Source organism: Corythoichthys intestinalis, chromosome 12 (assembly GCF_030265065.1).
Source record: "Corythoichthys intestinalis isolate RoL2023-P3 chromosome 12, ASM3026506v1, whole genome shotgun sequence".
NCBI classification, from domain to species: domain Eukaryota; kingdom Metazoa; phylum Chordata; class Actinopteri; order Syngnathiformes; family Syngnathidae; genus Corythoichthys; species Corythoichthys intestinalis.
Window position 1 is genome coordinate 52,178,559 of NC_080406.1, and position 19,545 is coordinate 52,198,103.

General features: G+C 41.2%; 1 protein-coding gene across 1 annotated transcript in view; it reads left to right on the plus strand.

Annotated features, from left to right (window-relative positions):
- Nucleotides 1-19,545, plus strand: part of idh1 (isocitrate dehydrogenase (NADP(+)) 1) — a 48,290-nt gene that overhangs the window by 15,651 nt on the left and 13,094 nt on the right. The window contains exons 3-5 of the mRNA XM_057853083.1: nt 6,945-7,236; nt 12,849-12,951; nt 18,299-18,476. Coding sequence (XP_057709066.1) covers nt 6,945-7,236; nt 12,849-12,951; nt 18,299-18,476 — 573 coding nt within the window. The remainder of the gene's footprint in view (nt 1-6,944; nt 7,237-12,848; nt 12,952-18,298; nt 18,477-19,545) is intronic.

The following is a 19,545-nucleotide window of genomic DNA, read 5'->3' on the forward strand; positions in this document are numbered from 1 at the left end:
TTCAATTTTCCTTTCTTTGGATCGATTATTTATCTCACATATCGGGGAAAAATGCGACGGTAAAAAAAAAAAAATACAATTAAACGATAGTTATGAGGTAGATATCCGTGACCTATTTATAGACACCATTTTTTTTCATTGTGACGTCATTTGTTTAAAAGTTTAAAATATGTGAGTGAATAATTTTTTAAAGTCGTTTTTTTTTTTTTTTTTTAAACGAAATATTAGACATCAATTAATGATTCTAAGCTAAAAATGACAGACATTTTGAAAAAGAAATATAATTACCTACCTTCTTTTTATGGCTGGGTTGAAATAAAAGCGGTTGTGCGACATCTGTAAAATGGGGGTTTCCAGGGTAAAACGGACAAATTAAAAATAGTTTGGGGGCTTAATGTTCCATTAATCTGCTATGGTAGCATATAGACATGTTGTTCTATCAAGCACAACAGTTGTTTTGGCTTAAAATACAGCAGTTTATTTTACTGGTGCACGATAATTATTGGTCCGATAATTATCGGTCCGATAATAGGAATAATGACGTCATCCCAATAAATCCAATAACATCATTACCGGTAATAGGACCGATAATACTGTATGTACTGTGCTGCGCTACACACCAGTATGGGAAATCAGCTGACCATTTGCGGGGCATTGCTGCTACCTGCCGGTCAGAAATTTGCTGCATCTATTTTTTGTTTTGCTCACAAGCTCATTCATTTACACAGTGCGTTGTCTAGCGGTAGCATTGACAATTGTGAATGCTATCCGCCTCGGAAATATATGTCTGTAAGTATTTTATGCTTACTGTAACATATGGATGTGCAATACATGTTTACTTCTGTGGTGAAGGTTCATTTGTACAGAACTTCATAAGTTGTTGTGTTATAGAAGCCAGCCAATTCCTAAGGCTAGTAGCTCAAGCTAGTGTGCTATGCTATACATACAATAGTTGTGTATATAAGTGTATTGTGCAGTTTGTTGTATATTGAGTATTGAATATGTCTATTTTTCTGTTGTACTTTCACAATATTGAGACGAGTGTCTTCCCATAAAAGCAAGAAAAGACGAAGCCTTGTGGTTTATGGAAGTGCATTCATTTTTAGATGGCTGTCGGGCAGTGCAGAAGTGAAGCGCACTGTTTTGGGCAGTACATGTACTGTAATAATTTTGGCGCGTGTCGGTGGATTGGGATGTGTGCATTTGTAAATCAAGCGCTCTCTTTCTGTGACGTCATGCTTAAGTGTGCCGCACGGTTAGCGAGAAACACATCTTAATAAGCCACTGAAAAGATGACAATCGCTTCGATGGTGTTTTTAAGATTGATATTGATTATGATAAGGAAAGCTATTAATCCTTTTTGCTCTGCCATATTTTTGTTATGAGGAATGAGTGATGAACCTTACTATATAATGTTAGCATTTTACAGTGTTAGTTATACAGTAAGTAAGTTATTGAGAGGCCTTTTGGTTATTGATAGGCTTGCTGTCCTAACCTGTCTCCCAGGTTAAGAAAGTTGTTCCATGGACTAAGACCACAACAGTCTCCTCTCCTGTAGCACTAAATATTTTTATCTGATGACAAAGCACAATACCTGTTGGGTTTGTTTTAGTTCAGTGCTCAATATTCAGGAAACACATCTTCAATTATATTGACTAATTGATTGTGATTGACTCAAATTATATTTAATTGAAAAAATAAATATTAGACTGTATAAGACTGTTTTGTCTTTGTTTTGTCCATAATACTGTAATGTTCATGTCATTATGAAAAATCTGGTGAGGTCAAAGGCAAAAATCTGTGTTGAATCCACCACTAGTTTGTTTTTTGTTTTTTTCTTTCTTTTTTAACCTCCAGGTGTACATTCAAAGAATTATATATTTATTATCGGTTATCGATATCGGTATCGGCTTTGAGGAGCAGGAAGTTATCGATATCGGTATCTGTTTCAAAAAATGGATATCGTGCACCCCTAGTTTATTTTACTGAAGAGTGCAAGAGCAGGAACTGCTTTTTCGGTCTTGTCTGTTTTCCGCCATATATTTACTCAAATGAAGTGTGCAAATGTGCATCTGATGAAGACCCTGGAGAGACTGGTCCTTGTCCGCCTGCGCCCCTTGGTGAGCTCCTCAATGGACCCACTCCAGTTTGCATTCCAACCTGGTATTAGTGTGGATGATGCCATCATCTACCTCCTCCACACTTCACTCTCCCACCTGGAGTGTATGGATGCTCCAAACAAAGTTTCGTTGTGCTTTTTGCAACAATGACAATAAATATTCTGAATCTGAATCTGAGAAGGCGGGGAGCACTGTGAGGATCATGTTCTTTGATTTCTCATTAAGTTTCATCCGGCAAATTATGTCACTAAATCCATTTATGTCCAGCTTAGATCTTATACATCCATTCAAAAGCGAGATAATTTGCCGGATAACACTAAATGACATCTGTTATAAGCATACATTAATGCTCATGACAGTGTCATGTCATAATTATTAAAGATGTCCCGATCAATCCGCATCCCGATCGATCGATCACATCCTTTTTGAAAGTATCGGAATGGGCAAAAAAATATCGGACATGCCTTTTTTTTAATATATATATATTTTTTATTTAAATCGTTTTTTAATTGTATTTAACGTTACAGACAAAATGTCTTACACTCATCCAGAGTAGTTTTGGCTTAAAGTAGGGCTATCAAATTTATTGCGTTAACGGCGGTAATTAACTTTTTTAAATTAATCACGTTAAATAATTAACGCATGCGCTGCACGACCCACTCACGCATTGTCGCGTCCAACCTCTAAAGACGCCGTTATACCTATAGATTGCGCTAAAAGGCAGCGTATAATGAGTAGACAGAATTTTGACAGCCTTTGGAGCCATTTTTTATGTCGCTAAAGCCTTACAATACCTCTCTCAGCAATTAAAAATGATGTGGGAGGCAATGTGGGGAAGAATGGTAGTAGTTGATCATTTTTTTAAAACCCTATGTTCTTTCCCAACGCAGAGAAGATATATCAATTGGTGCCCCTACGCACAGTCATGGTTGCACTTCCCATCATGTATTTGGGCAGAAGTTAAATGGCTGCAGTATCATTTACTGAAAGCTAAAAAAAAAACACTAGATGGCAATATTTAGTCACAATATACAAAGTCACATTTATCCTTTAAGAATTACAAGTCTTTCTATCCGTGGATCCCTCTCACAGAAAGAATGTTAATGTAAATGCCATCTTGAGGATTTATTGTCATAATAAACAAATACAGTACTTATGTACTGTATGTTGAATGTGTATATTTGTCCGAGTTTTATTCATTTTTTTCTTAATGCATTGCCAAAATGTATATGATCGGGAAAAATTATCGGAAATGATTGGGATTGAATCGGGACCAATAAAAAAAGCAATCGGATCGGGAAATATCGGGATCGGCAGATACTCAAACTTAAACGATCGGGATCGGATCGGGAGCAAAAAAACGTGATCGGAACAACCCTAATAATTATAATTGTCTAATGACAATTTTATGGCGCTACTGTCAAATAGACTGTTACCAAATACCTTAACTAGCAATTAATGAAACAACTTGGGGGAAAAAAAAAAAAAACTTGAGAAATAATGAGCACGGAACATGAATTTTGATTTTTACATCTGTAGCATGCTGGGAAGCATGTTGGACAACAACAGTGTTGACAGCAGGGGGCAGCAGAGGCTGACTGTCTCCCTGAAGGGAACAGTGAAGGCCAAATGAAGCTTCTCGAAGCAATGAAGCTTTGTAGCCAACTCGTTTAAAGCTCCATGGTGGTTCATTTGGTCGTCTGACAGACACCTATAATAGTACAGTGGGGACAGCTGTGGCTTGTAGCCCAGTGCACCTTATCTTTGAACAAATGCAGTTTCAAATTTGGTGGGTGGCGGCTTATAGTCAAGTCCGCCTTATAGTGTGAAAATCACGGTACTCTGCTTTATCCCCAGCATCAGTTGGGATAAGCTGTAGGCAACTAACATGCAATCCTGACAACCTAATGGTGGAAGGTTTTACAAAATGGTGTTCAAGTGAGGTGCCTTTTGTTGCTTTTATTTGAGGATCATTGAAAAATGTAGTTGTTAGTACATTGAACCTTTCAGAAAAGCAAATAAACAAAATGTCCTGATTTTAGTGGATTGTTTTTGCGTCACGTGACTAGGGCTGTCCCGATCGCGCCATTTTTCATAGGCTCAGAATCGGATGAAAAGGATCGTGGTTTTTATGAAAAAAAATTATTTGTTTTTCTGCTTCATGCTTGTACAGCCTGTCACTCTCCCTCCTGCTGCTTTTCGTGGTCAGCTGGAGTTTGCTACTTAACGATGATTGACGGGTTTATAGCTTTGATCTGGCGAGTGAAGGCTCTGTAGCTCTACGATCAAAGGCACAAATGTGCTAATCTTCGTTTAGTCAATCATCATTGTCTAGGGGCTGTTTTCGGCAGCATCAAAGCGTGAGTGAATTTGAGCCGAATAACTCATATGAATTATATAAATGTTATGAACAGTAATTAAAAGTATGCCATTAAAGGTGAGGCAATAAAAATGTGGGTGTGCCTAAATTTTTTTGCTAGTGCACCTTAAAGTGAGCCTCGATTTTAAAGACATGTAGGCTCAAATAAACCACAATTGTTCTCTTGTATTAAAATATGTCGTTAGAAACACATAAAATGTTAACTCAATGGAAATATTTTATAATATTTAGTGCATATTTTGACCGATAGTTGGCGCGGAGTGATGACGTAGATGATATTTTTCCAAACGTGTAGCGTGTGTACAACAACTGTGTATTACTGGCTTAACTCGCGAAGTAAAATGCCACGATGTGCTGCTTATGGATGCAATTTCGAGTCAAATGGAAACAAGGAGAGTGATGCGAGTCTCCACAAATTTCCTGTTGAGGAAGAGAGAGGAGAAAGGTTTGGGAAAATGCCTGTAGACAAGCAAATCTTCCCAAACAACCAAGGCTTTGTTGTCGCCATTTTTCTCCTACCGCGTTTGAGGATTTTAGTAGATGACAACTAATGAAAGATCTCACCGGAGCAGCTATATATAAGCGCAGACTAAAACCAAATGCTGTTCCAACTATTTTCCCGCACAAGAAGCCTCAGCTTGCTCGGATATCGAGTGAAATGCGCGCAATGAAGCGAGACGGACGAGACACTCTGGCCGCCCTCTTAAGCACCCAAGCCGCTCCTGTCGCTACTGCGGGAGGCGAACCTTCGGGCGTACCGCTAGTCACAGAGGAAGCTAATAATCCACCTCTACTGTCAGTTCATCAGGCAGTAAGTGTGTGTGTTCAGTATTCAGCTAATATGAGTGATGCTGCCACTCAAACTGATCAAAGCACGTCCAATGCAATTCATTCAATGCAACACAAATGTCCCAACCCCATTGATAAAGCAATAAATTCTCATCGCCGGAATGGCATACATGTGAAGTCAAAATCCATTTTAGGGGACTCCCTCTGAAAGCTCATCGCGAGAATGGCAAGAGTGCCAAACAGTAATCAGAGAAAAGGGTGGCTACTTTGAAGATACTAGAATATTACACGTTTTTAGTTATTTCACCTTTTTTCTAAGTACACAATACACACCTGTGCATTTGTAGCAAGTTATAACAGAATTCACCGGCGGAAATTATATTGGCATGTTGTGTGGTTGGGGTGGGGGGGGGGGGGGGGGGTACTTTGTGAAGGGAACAGCTGGAAATAATGTTACCTTCCGCGGGTCGCATGCCAGACAGACATTGCTATTTCTTGCAGCCTAAATGTCAATAAAACAACGCGGATTAGCTCCGTGGTTTGATACTCCGCCTCCTTCCCTAGCTCGCCACACATTCATAGTTTTATTGCCTTCAGTGAGAGTTTATAATGTCATTGGTCAAGAAAATAAAAAGGCACGAATGCCAAGGTGTTTTGGCCTGTACTGTATGTAAAGCATACGACAGCTCTGGATGCTAACAATCTACACAATTATATTGGAATGAGTTTGATGACGCAATAACTCACCTTGAAGATCTGCTGACAAAAACCTGAGTTCTCGACAACATACGCTCTCTCGCTCCGTTGTCATCGAGATGCACTTGCCGCAAGTACACCAGAAGTTTAGCCCAACTCTTGCCTCATCAGGTATTTCTTGCTCTGCATTTCGCCGTTGCTGCTCGTCTTGTGTACGACCGACAGTGCTGTCCTGCTCTTCACTTTTCCGCTCTGGTTCAAATTGGAAGGGACGAACCGACGACATGTTGCTAATGAATGACACGCTGAAGTCCGGTGTTCTGTCAAAACAGAACACCGGCAGCGGGACTTGTGACGTCACAGCACTGCGACGTCAACAACCATGGCGAACAATCAGTTAAAATAATTTTACAAATTTTATTAAAACGAAAACATTAAGAGGGATTTAATGTCAAATTATTATAACTCTTACTAAGATGTATCTTTTAAGAATTACTTGTCTTAAAACTAGAGGATCACTTTAAGAAAAAAGGTAGGTGCCACAATGCAGAAAGTATGTGTCTAGCCTTGGCAATATATATTGCAATGTTAGTTTTTTCTAAATGTCATTCAGGCCTAATTTTAATTTATACATTTTTTTTACTTTTTAAGGGCTAAAAAGTAGCAAAACAATCCAGAAAGACGATGGCATTGTCAAAAGATACAAAAAATATACGTTTTATGCACCGTAACACTCCTAGAAAAAGCAGAGAGAAAGTACTATAAAAAGTCCTGTACTGTTACATATTTGGAACTTTTGTTCAAATAAAAGCAAAATATATATATGTTTTCCCTTGTATCGGATCGGGACTCTGTAACGGCAGATTCTCAGAATCTGGTGACTCGGACTTGGGTGCAAAAATAAGCTACCAGGACATCCCTACACATGACTTAAGATGTTCCTTTCGTCATTCGCTCAGTTATGACCTCGGAATGGAGAACCGCGATGCTACGGACGACCGGGTGACTGTGGAGGCAGCTGAGGCAGTGCGACGCTACAGCGTGGGCATCAAGTGTGCCACCATCACACCAGATGAAAAGCGCGTTGAGGAGTTCAAGCTGAAGCAGATGTGGCGCTCACCCAACGGGACCATTCGGAACATACTGGGCGGCACTGTCTTCAGGGAGGCCATCATCTGCCGAAACATCCCTCGCCTAGTACCCGGCTGGGTGAAGCCTATCATCATTGGCAGGCACGCCCATGGAGATCAGGTACAGCAACTGTCTCATGGATAGCAGCAATGAGTTACAATATTTTGATTCATTCCATTTTTTTTTTTAAACAAACGTATTACTACATTAGCATAATATCATTTATTGCACAGAAAAAAAAGCGAATATTCAAAATTTCAAGGGGCTGAACAGGACAGATTAAAATAAAAAAATATTTATAATAAATGTGGGGGGGCTACATATCTGTGTTTTTTTTTTTTCGTTGGCAAGCAGTTTTTTTTATGACTATGAGGTTACGATGACGAGCTAAAAATGTGTCTTCAAAGACTAGAACATAACGAGGCGAATGCCAGTTTTCGTCTGACGAGACAACGACGAGACGAAAATGACAAAAACAATGTCGCACATGTTCACAATGCATGACATTTTCATATTCTACGTGGATTATGTCAACTTGCACCATGGCAGTGTTTGGCCCGTGTCACACATGTGAGATGTGCTGTGCTTCTCCCTCTTCACCAGAGTTTAGGATGTGTCTCAAGCTAGGCTGCGCTCCATCTTGCTTGTTTGAAAACACGGCAAGATTTGATTTCTTATCTTGGCGAGAGAAAAGATGCAATGTTGCTTTAGCCTTTAAAGTTCTGTGCCGAGTGACCATCAGATGCTAAATGTAATCTAGCGTTAGCATAGCATTAGCATTAGTGTCAGAATTTTAAAAAAAACTTTTTTTTTTTTTTTTTTTTTTTTTACTAGCAATTACATTTATGTTCACCATTATGAAATCACAAAAACATTTTGGAACACTTAAATTCTTTATTAAAATACAAATCAACACATAACAATAATAAATCACAAATAAACAATGAGGTCAAATGCTGATGGCATTAACTAGTGCATAAGAATGGAATGTACCGCAATTTCCCGAATATAAGGTGCACCCGTGTATAATACGCACCCCAAATTTACTTGTAAAATCTAGGGGAAATTATTGTACCCGTTTATAAGGCGCACCCTAATTTTAGCACAAATAAATACTAGAAGAATACAAGAAAACAGAGCTCGTGTACAGATACAGAAATGTCATTTTACTGACTGTTGAAACACAGCACAAGCATGGCACATTGGTAGTTCAAAACATTACGATAAACTGACAATATTTACGGTAATAAATTATGATTTGACAACTTCTCCAATTTACCAGAATCTAGGAGAAAACAAAACAGATGTGACTTTTCTTTTAAAGGCTGCTGTATAACTTGCTCGTTTCATCTTGATGAATAAATGTTTCTTCCATGGATTGAGACGGTAAAATGAAAGTGAGAACGTAAGTCGGAAATCCGTGAGAGCTCATCGCTGTCAACACGACAGTTATTTGGGTTTGAGTTTCCCGAGGGACAGATATAGTTGACGGACACAGGAAGTCTGTGTGCTTATGTTTGTTATGGTCAGAGTTGCGGAGCTGCAATAAACGTTGACTCAAATGAGTTCAAGAAACTAAATTCTGTGCTTTATGAAGAGTGAAAAAAAGCATAATTCAACACAGACGAAATCATTCGGCCAATTAGAGTGAAGTATTACCGAAACTAAATGGTGACGTCACGTACCGTAATGGTCGGCAACGTTTCTTCAACACAACGTGGCCGTGTCAATAATAAAAAAAATTTTTAAAATCGGTTTGTATATACAGTGCCTTGCAAAAGTATTCGGCCCCCTTGAACCTTGCAACCTTTCGCCACATTTCAGACTTCAAACATAAAGATATAACATTTTAATTTTTTGTCAAGAATCAACAACAAGTGGGACACAATCGTGAAGTGGAACAAAAATTATTGGATATTTAAACTTTTTTAACAAATAAAAAACTGAAAAGTGGGCGTGCAATATTATTCGGCCCCCTTGCGTTAATACTTTCTAGCGCCACCTTTTGCTCCAATTACAGCTGCAAGTCGCTTGGGGTATGTTTCTATCAGTTTTGCACATGGAGAGACTGACATTCTTGCCCGTTCTTCCTTGCAAAACAGCTCGAGCTCAGTGAGGTTGGATGGAGAGTGTTTGTGAACAGCAGTCTTCAGCTCTTTCCACAGATTCTCGATTGGATTCAGGTCTGGACTTTGGCTTGGCCATTCTAACACCTGGATACGTTTATTTTTGAACCATTCCATTGTAGATTTGGCTTTATGTTTTGGATCATTGTCCTGTTGGAAGATAAATCTCCGTCCCAGTCTCAGGTCTTGTGCAGACACCAACAGGTTTTCTTCCAGAATGTTCCTGTATTTGGCTGCATCCATCTTCCCGTCAATTTTAACCATCTTCCCTGTCCCTGCTGAAGAAAAGCAGGCCCAAACCATGATGCTGCCACCACCATGTTTGACAGTGGGGATGGTGTGTTCAGGGTGATGAGCTGTGTTGCTTTTACGCCAAACATATCGTTTTGCATTGTGGCCAAAAAGTTCAATTTTAGTTTCATCTGACCAGAGCACCTTCTTCCACATGTTTGGTGTGTCTCCCAGGTGGCTTGTGGCAAACTTTAAACGAGACTTTTTATGGATATCTTTGAGAAATGGCTTTCTTCTTGCCACTCTTCCATAAAGGCCAGATTTGTGCAGTGTACGACTGATTGTTGTCCTATGGACAGACTCTCCCACCTCAGCTGTAGATCTCTGCAGTTCATCCAGAGTGATCATGGGCCTCTTGGCTGCATCTCTGATCAGTTTTCTCCTTGTTTGAGAAGAAAGTTTGGAAGGACGGCCGGGTCTTGGTAGATTTGCAGTGGTCTGATGCTCCTTCCATTTCAATATGATGGCTTGCACAGTGCTCCTTGAGATGTTTAAAGCTTGGGAAATCTTTTTGTATCCAAATCCGGCTTTAAACTTCTCCACAACAGTATCTCGGACCTGCCTGGTGTGTTCCTTGGTTTTCATAATGCTCTCTGCACTTTAAACAGAACCCTGAGACTATCGCAGAGCAGGTGCATTTATACGGAGACTTGATTACACACAGGTGGATTCTATTTATCATCATCGGTCATTTAGGACAACATTGGATCATTCAGAGATCCTCACTGAACTTCTGGATTGAATTTGCTGCACTGAAAGTAAAGGGGCAGAATAATATTGCACGCCCCACTTTTCAGTTTTTTTATTTGTTAAAAAAGTTTAAATTATCCAATACATGTTGTTCCACTTCACGACTGTGTCCCACTTGTTGTTGATTCTTGACAAAAAAATTAAATTTCATATCTTTATGTTTGAAGCCTGAAATGTGGCGAAAGGTTGCAAGATTCAAGGGGGCCGAATACTTTTGCAAGGCACTGTATATATTTCTGTCTCCATCCATGTACCCGTTTATAATGCGCACCATGATTTTACAAGTTGATTTTGGGGAAATTTGCGCGTTATATTCGGGAAAATTACGGTAAACAGTTTCAGAACACTATGACTTCACTTTACCAACGGGATGCAAAACAATTATTTTCTCTTTTTGTGGTATGTATATATTGTTCTCAGCATTAGAATGCACACTAGCAGAGTAGATAAATAAATGTCACGTATCACTGGAGTGTAGTACTAAAACTAAAACTTAATGATGCACGTTGATACGATGCTATGACGGAGTATTCGAAACGAATACATTTTTTTAAAAAGAATGACATTAAAGTCGTAGTATTGCTCAGTGGGGGGAAAAAAATCACATTATTATGTAGAGGTAATGTAGCTGTGAGCCGCTAAGCACTTAACATACATTTACCTTTGCTGAGAGCTATGACGAAGCATTAGTATAAATTCTTCTATTAATTATAAATTGATAAATCTAAAACACAAGATGCTGTCAATATTGTTGATTTTAACGGAGGCGGCAACGTGCTACTTAAAGTATGTAGCTGCTTATTCAGCTACATTAGCCCAACATTAGCCCCTAATACTCTGTCCTGCGACCCACATAATGACAACTTCAATAAAAAATGTTGTATAGACTTACGATCCGCCAGCTTGTTGTCTCCTGTTGTCTTCCAAAATTATACCTGGGTGACGGCACTTCAGGTGTTCATTCGACGACGACATGCTGCCGTGGTATGCAAGCTGTGTGTACGGTGTACCCTCCTTTGTTTCGTTGAAATAAGTCCATGCTTTGGTCAGTGATGCGCTTTTTTGGCTTTGTGCCACTTTCCCTGCGCATCCGCTATTCTCAACTTTCCACGCATATATTTTTTTAGCTATTAAACGTCGACTGGATGGTGTGCTCGTCGACACATTTACGTCATCGATGACGTCGACTATGTCAACTAGTTGGGACTGCTCTACTGCTTTTCCTGCTGAGTGTGTATTATCATCACAAAGTTGGCGTTGTCCTTCTAGACGCTTCCATATATCTCTGTCTACAACTCCTAGCAAAAAGTATCGAATCACCAGTCTCGGACGAGCACTCACTCAGACATTTTATCATATAGAACAAACTCAGACAAAAAATTGGAAAAAATAATGAATTATCCAATTCATGTCCAATGCAGCTTCTTGACTCTTGACAAAGTGATGATGCTGGAACTTGGGTTTGATGCTGTTCCAGTGAGATTTACAAAGATGAATGCCTGAAGAAAACATCAAAATTCCCTCACTCCTTGATATGGGGCTGCATGTCAGGCAAAGGCACTGGGGAGATGGCTGTGGTTAAATCTTCAATAAATGCACAAGTTTACATTGAAATTTTGAATGGAGTGATTCCATATATATTTCCCTGCACTTGCTCTATAAAAGTAACATTTACTGACCACCGCAATGTTTTTTTATTAATTTCTTTTAGTGTTTCTGAATGCTAAAGAGTTGCACTTTTGAACAACTTCATTATTTTTTCAAGCTTTCTATCCGAGTACATGATTAAATGTCTGAGTGAGTGCTCGTCCGAGACTGGTGATTCCATACTTTTTGCTAGGGTTGTATGTTCATTCGAAATTGCTGGAAACCTTTATTTATTTTTGGACTAAAACTTTGAATTTGAATTTTACAGACGGAAAATATTTTGAGTTGGTGTCAACTAAAGCTAGACAAAATTTTTATGAGATTTCGTCGACTAAAACTATACGAAGACGAAAACATTTTTAAGTGACTAAAATATGACCAAAACTAGTAAGTATTTTCGTCCAAAAGACTAAGACAAAAATTAAATTGGACAACCACTATTTGCATGCAAACACAAATATACAGCAAACTATGAGCCTTTAACACTTTAATGGAATTTTAAGGTTAAAGTTGTTGTTTCACTGACTGATGAATTGTGTGTGGGGTCGGGATGTTTATCTTCTGTACCACTTTGTTCCGCTTAATGCATAACAAGCTGTTTACTGTCTCTCACAGAGTTGTGGTTATTGCTGTAATACTCTGTCGTCAAGAGATGTACAGTAAAAGGGTGGTACAGTATTTTATAAACTGGACTTTGCACTGTCATGTTCTGGCCCGCAGGTCAAAGTCAACAGTGTTTTGGCCCCAGAGTAAGAACTATGTCACAGTTAAGAGTCATGTGGTGGAAAGTTGTGTAATCTCTATGAAAAGCTCTCCTGTAGCTCTTTGCAATTTATCAGACCGAGTTCATTACAGTTGTTACTTTGTTTTTAATCATGTGTTTCTAATGCATCGACTCCTTCAACATGTTTCACGCAGTACAAAGCCACCGACTTTGTGGTTCCCGGGCCAGGCAAAGTGGAGATGATCTACACGCCTCAAAGCGGAGAACAGGTCAAGTTTGTCGTCCACAATTTTGAAGGTATGGAGTGGGTAGGATAGCCAAAGCTTTCACTCAAATAAAACTAGCATTATTTCAGAATAATATTACCCAAGTAAAAGTAGTCATCCAAAACGTGTACTCAAATACAAGTAAAAAATTATTTGGTGAAAAGAATACTCAAGTAATGTGTGACATTGATTAACTGCTTAAGGTGTTTTTTGTTTTTTTTTTTCTTTATTAAACAATGGTATTTTTTTTTCTCGGCACAAAGTTATCTAATATGAATTGTACTATAACATATCGCATTACCACATCAATTAAGAAAAAAAAAAAAAAAAAAATGCATTTTTCATCCGAAGAGCATGAGTGCCCTCGAGTGGAGAAACCATATTTCCTATTGTGAAACTAAAAGGCTCATATCTCCAGTTTTTCAAGGCCAATCAGTGCCAAATAAAGACTAAGGAGAAAGATTAAAATCTGAGCATTCGAGTCTGTTGATGGCGCTTTTTTATGGTGCTTTATAGATGCCACGTGATTGAACATGCTAGCGTGATCATAGAATCGCAAGCTTGAGTCTGATCGGTATGAAGGAGTCGTGATTATTGTTGCGACGTCTCATTGGTGCAGCTGGTTGAGCCACTCTTGCTAATATGTAGAATAAAGAGGAAGAATGTAATGACTGGTGTAGCCAGGGGCGTCACTAGGTTTTAGGAACGAGCGAGTGAATGAGGTGTGTTTACACCCCGCAGAGAGTAACGGCTCGCTGCATAGATTGCAAGGTTGTCTTTGATCGGGATAGCGTCAAAACACGGAACCACTGGGAATTGATGTGAAAAAAAGATTTTTTTTATTTTTTCATTTTTATTTTATTTTATTTTATTTATTTTTTAATTTTTACTGGCCCCTCCGGACCAGTGATTGGAGCATTCCGGTGCCCCTGACTGTTTTAAAAGTACGTCCAGGCCACTGGGCCATTTATATTGTCAACTAGAGGCGTGCGAAATTTCCGATTCTTAAGATTTTTCACAATTCAGCCATGGATGATTTGATAACGAGTCACGAACATCCAAATTCGTATTATTTAATTATACCATGTAAAGCGGAGCTAAAACACAGTCAGCGCAGTCTTCGGGACGCAATGAGAAACGAACCGAGAGGAAATATGTTCAGCTCATGCCGCTAGATAAAAAAAAAAAAAGCCGCCATCTTAAAGCATTAGACTTCTCTTGAAGGCTGTTGTAGCGAACCAAATTAACTTTTTGTCTAAAATACACCTAAATCGGCAAAATCTTGACTTGAATTTATCTTTAAATGATGAAACAGTTTTAAAACTTTCACATGTCGAAAGTAGACAGAAGGGAAATAATTAGAGATGTCCCGACCAATCAATCGGGTCCGATCACGTCATTTTCAAAGTATCGGAATCGGCAAAAAAATATCGGCCATGCCTTTTTTTTAATATATATATATATATATATATATATATTTATATTAAAATAAAAAATACATAAAAACGGGGACGGGTTCTAACTGTTGTTTGCGCTTATGCACCGAACAGCAGTTCAGAATACCCACCCTTTTTGGAGTCCTTGGAGGGTGTGCTAGAGAGCGCCCCCTCTGGGGACTCCCTCGTTCTACTGGGGGACTTCAACGCTCACATGGGCAATGACAGTGAGACCTGGAGGGGCGTGATTGGGAGGAACGGCCCCCCCGATCAGATCCCGAGTGGTGTTCTGTTATTGGACTTCTGTGCTCGTCACGGTTTGTCTATAACGAACACCATGTTCAAACATAGGGGTGTCCATATGTGCACTTGGCACCAGGACACCCTAGGCCGCAGTTCGATGATCGACTTCGTAATCGTGTCATCGGACTTGCGGCCGCATGTTTTGGACACTCGGGTGAAGAGAGGGGCGGAGCTGTCAACTGATCACCACCTGGTGGTGTGTTGGCTCCGATGGCGGGGAAGATGCTGGCCAGACCTGGCAGGCCCAAACGTATTGTGAGGGTCTGCTGGGAACGTCTGGCAGAATCCCCTGTCAGAAAGAGTTTCAACATCCACCTCCGGCAGAACTTCTCCCTTGTCCCGGGGGAGGTGGGGGACATTGAGTCCGAGTGGGCCATGTTCCGCACCTCCATTGTTGAGGCGGCCGATCAGAGCTGTGGCCGTAAGGTGGTTGGTGCCTGTCGTGGCGCCAATCCCCGAACCCGCTGGTGGACACCAGCGGTAAGGGATGCCATCAAGCTGAAGAAGGAGGCCTATCGGGCCTTTTTGGCCTGTGGGACTCCGGAGGCAGCTGACAGGTACCGGCTGGCCAAGTGGACTGCGGCTTCGGCGGTCGCCGAGGCAAAAACCCGGACATGGGAGGAGTTCGGCGAGGCCATGGAAAACGACTTCCGGACGGGTTCGAGGAAATTCTGGTCCACCATCCGGCGCCTGAGGAGGGGAAAGCAGTGCACCATTAACACTGTGTATAGTGAAGATGGTGTACTGCTGACCTCGACTCGGGACGTCGTGAGCCGGTGGGGAGAATACTTCGAGGCCCTCCTCAATTCCACCTACACACCTTCCTTTGAGGAAGCAGAGTCTGGGGACTCCGTGGTGGGCTCTTCGATCTCTTGGGTTGAAGTCACTGAGGCGGTTGGAAAGCTCCTCGGTGGCAAGGCTCCGGGGGTAGATGAGATCCGCCCGGAGTTCCTGAAGGCTCTGGATGTTGTAGGGGTGTGGTGGCTGACACGTCTCTACAACATCGCGTGGACATCGGGGACAGTGCCTCTGGATTGGTAGACCGGGGTGGTGGTCGCCCTTTTTAAGAAGGGGGACCGGAGGGTGTGTTCCAATTTTAGAGGGATCACACTCCTCAGCCTCCCTGGTAAAGTCTATTCAGGGGTGCTGGAGAGGAGAGTCCGCCGAGAAGTCGAATCTCGGATTCAGGAGGAGCAGTGTGGTTTTCGTCCCGGCCGTGGAACAGTGGACCAGCTCTACACCCTCGGCAGGGTCCTCGAGGGTGCATGGGAGTTCGCCCGATCAGTCTACATGTGTTTTGTGGATCTGGAGAAGGCGTTCGACTGTGTGCCTCGGGGAGTCCTGTGGGGGGTGCTCTGGGAGTACGGGGTACCGAGCCCCTTGGTAAGGGCTGTTCGGTCCCTGTACGACCGGTGTCAGAGTTTGGTCCGCATTGCCGGCAGTAAGTCGAATTCGTTCCCAGTGAGGGTTGGACTCCGCCAAGGCTGCCCTTTGTCACCGATTTTGTTCATAATTTTTATGGACAGAATTTCTAGGCACAGCCGAAGCGTTGAGGGGGTCCGGTTTGGTGACCTCAGCATTGAATCTCTGCTTTTTGCAGATGATTTAGTGCTGTTGGCGTCATCAAGCCGTGACCTCCAACTCTCACTGGAGCGGTTCGCAGCTGAGTGTGAAGCGGTTGGGATGAAGATCAGCACCTCCAAATCAGAGACCATGGTCCTCAGTCGGAAAAGGGTGGAGTGCCCTCTCCGTGTCGGGGATGAGATCCTGCCCCAAGTGGAGGAGTTCAAGTATCTTGGGGTCTTGTTCACGAGTGACGGTAGGAGGGAGCGGGAGATCGACAGGCGAATCGGTGCGGCGTCTGCAGTAATGCGGACTCTGCACCGGTCCGTAGTGGTGAAGAAGGAGCTGAGCCGAAAGGCAAAGCTCTCGATTTACCATTCGATCTACGTTCCTACCCTCACCTATGGTCACGAGCTTTGGGTCGTGACCGAAAGAACAAGATCCCGGATACAAGCAGCCGAAATGAGTTTCCTCCGCAAGGTGTCCGGGCTCTCCCTTAGAGATAGGGTGAGACGCTCAGTCGTCCGGGAGGGACTCGGCGTCGAGCCGCTACTCCTCCGCGTAGAGAGGAGCCAGCTGAGGTGGCTCGGGCATCTGGTTCGGATGCCTCCCGGACGCCTCCCCGGAGAGGTGTTCCGTGCATGTCCCACCGGCGGGAGGCCCCGGGGACGACCCAGGACACGCTGGAGAGACTATGTCTCTCGGCTGGCCTGGGAACGCCTTGGGATCCCGCCGGAGGAGCTGGTTGAAGTGGCTGGGGAGAGGGAAGTCTGGGCTTCCGGAACAAGCGGAAGATAATGGATGGATGGATTTTGTTAATTAAATCGTTTTCTAATTGTATTTAACATTACAGACATAATATGCTACACTCATCCAGAGTCTTTAGTTTAGGCTTAAGGTAGGGTTATCAAAAATATCCCGATAACGGCGGCAATTAATTTATTAAAAAATGTGTCACGTTAAAATACTTAACGCAATTAATGTATGCGCTGCATGACCCTCTCACTCATTGTCGCGCCCAATTTGTAATGAAGCCATTTTATCTATATAGAGAGATAAATGACAGCGCAATATGAGTAGAGTGAATATTGGCAGCCTTTGGAGCCTTTCTTCACTTGGCTAAAGCCTTGCAATCCCTCTCCTTATGATTAGAAATATCATGGGAAGCGATATGGGGAAGCAAGGTGACAATTGATCTTTGTCTTAACACCTTAAGTTCTTTCCCAAAGCAGAGAAGATATATCCATTGGTAGCACTACGCACAGTCATGGTTCCAAAAAAAAATCAATCAGATCGGGAAATATCGGGATCGGCCGATACTCAAACTAAAACGATCGGGATCGGATCGGGAGCAAAAAAAACATGATCGGAACAACCCTAGAAATAATAAAATACCAAGAGCAATTTTAACAACTTTAATGGTTGATTAAATTCATTGAATGTAGTTTAAAGCTGCTGATACAGAATTGGGGACTTGAGTATTTTATTTACTGTTTTGAACTGTTAACTTGATACTGAAATAGTCGTTTATTTAAGCCTGAGAGGATTTTTGTACTATTTTAGAACTAATGTACGAAACATTAAAAGCGGGCGGGGGGGTGGGGGGGGGGGGTTCATCAATAATCTATTTATAATCAAATCGTACCTTCTGAATCGTAATTCAATCGTTAGGTGCCCCAAGATTCCCACCTCTATTGTTGAACCTGCAATATTAGGACTAATGACCTGTGAGTATGAATGAGCCAACATCGTACTTTTAGCTACGCGATCGCTAATCCTGGCACTAGTTTTACGTACCAGTATGTGTTAGGTGGCACCTAGTCATGCGTGTGCCCACTCCGACGTGTGTGTTAATCATGAGGAGAATTAAACTGCCGTCAGACGGGCCTGGCAGTGCTCCCACCATCCTGGCACAGCGCGCTCCACCAGGAAAACTAATTACAATCAACTTTGATGCAAAATACATTTTATTCAATCATTTGATTAATTGTTGGAATATTAAATCGAATAATCTATTCATATTCAAGAGTGACAATCCCAATATTATCCATAATGTGTGTGAATGTTTGTGTGCAGGCACTGGGGGCGTGGCATTGGGGATGTACAATACAGACAAATCCATCAGGGATTTTGCTCACAGCTCCTTCCAGATGGCTTTGGTTAAATGCTGGCCTCTCTACCTCAGCACCAAGAACACAATCTTAAAGAAGTATGATGGGCGATTCAAAGACATTTTTCAGGAGATCTATGAAAAGTATGTGCACACACACACAAACTCTTGTCGTTTTCATTATATCCTGTGAATTCTCTGAACGATTATTCCTGTAATCAATTAATCTGATAATGAAACGATTAATTGAATAAATGCCAATTTTCATTTACCTTCACCATTTAACTTGAAGTTGTTTTAGGCATGTTGTAAGTAACAATGAAGACAAAATGGATGACTATTTCCTTCAAAAATAGTGTTTTATTGCAGCTTCCTGACTTAACTATACTGTTTTAAGTATTTAACAAGGGTTCTGAGTATAAAGCATAAAAAGAATATCATAGTACACAAATCAGACAAAATTCCTGTCATTCAAATTAAAAAAAAAAGTGCTGCTGATAAGCTAAGCTGTTAGATGAAAGGGTTTATGTGTGTGGTTTCTTTATAAAAAGAAATGAGACAACTTTACTATCTAACAATAACTCAAGCGCTAATATGCTTCTCCAAAACACAATGCAAACGGACACTCAAAGTGCCTGTGACAGCATTAAAAAAATCTTAAATAGCATTATTATGTGAATTAGAATCATATTTTGAGACGATTCTACTATATACAACAATTTGGGAAAGCGCAGATGACGAGAAATTAGTCTTTTAATCTGCCATTGAGCCCCTCCTATTATTATAGCGCTCTAGCGTCCCCAGATGGAGGATGACGTCGGAACGGTCACGATTTCAACTGATTTAGAATTCAGCCTACAGTATTGAGGGGGACGATTCAGAACGGGGAAAATTGCGAAAGAGAGCAGCAAAATTGTATTGTTTCAATCTCTCTAATATTTTTACAGGATATTCTTTTTATCTAAGTATTTTTCCCCAATTGCTAAATAAATGGTATGGTCATGGCAAATAACAGTCTTGTGCTAAATCAAATATGAAATATTTGAAATGCATTTATTCCGTACGACAGGGCAAAATTACTGCATAATGATCAAAACTGTCATCTTCATGCACCTCCCGAAGGGTATTTTACGCTACCGGAGTTAGTCAGGCTTTTGTCATTTCCTTGCCCCCACTTCAGAGAGCGTAAACAAAGCAGGAGGCATGACAGCTT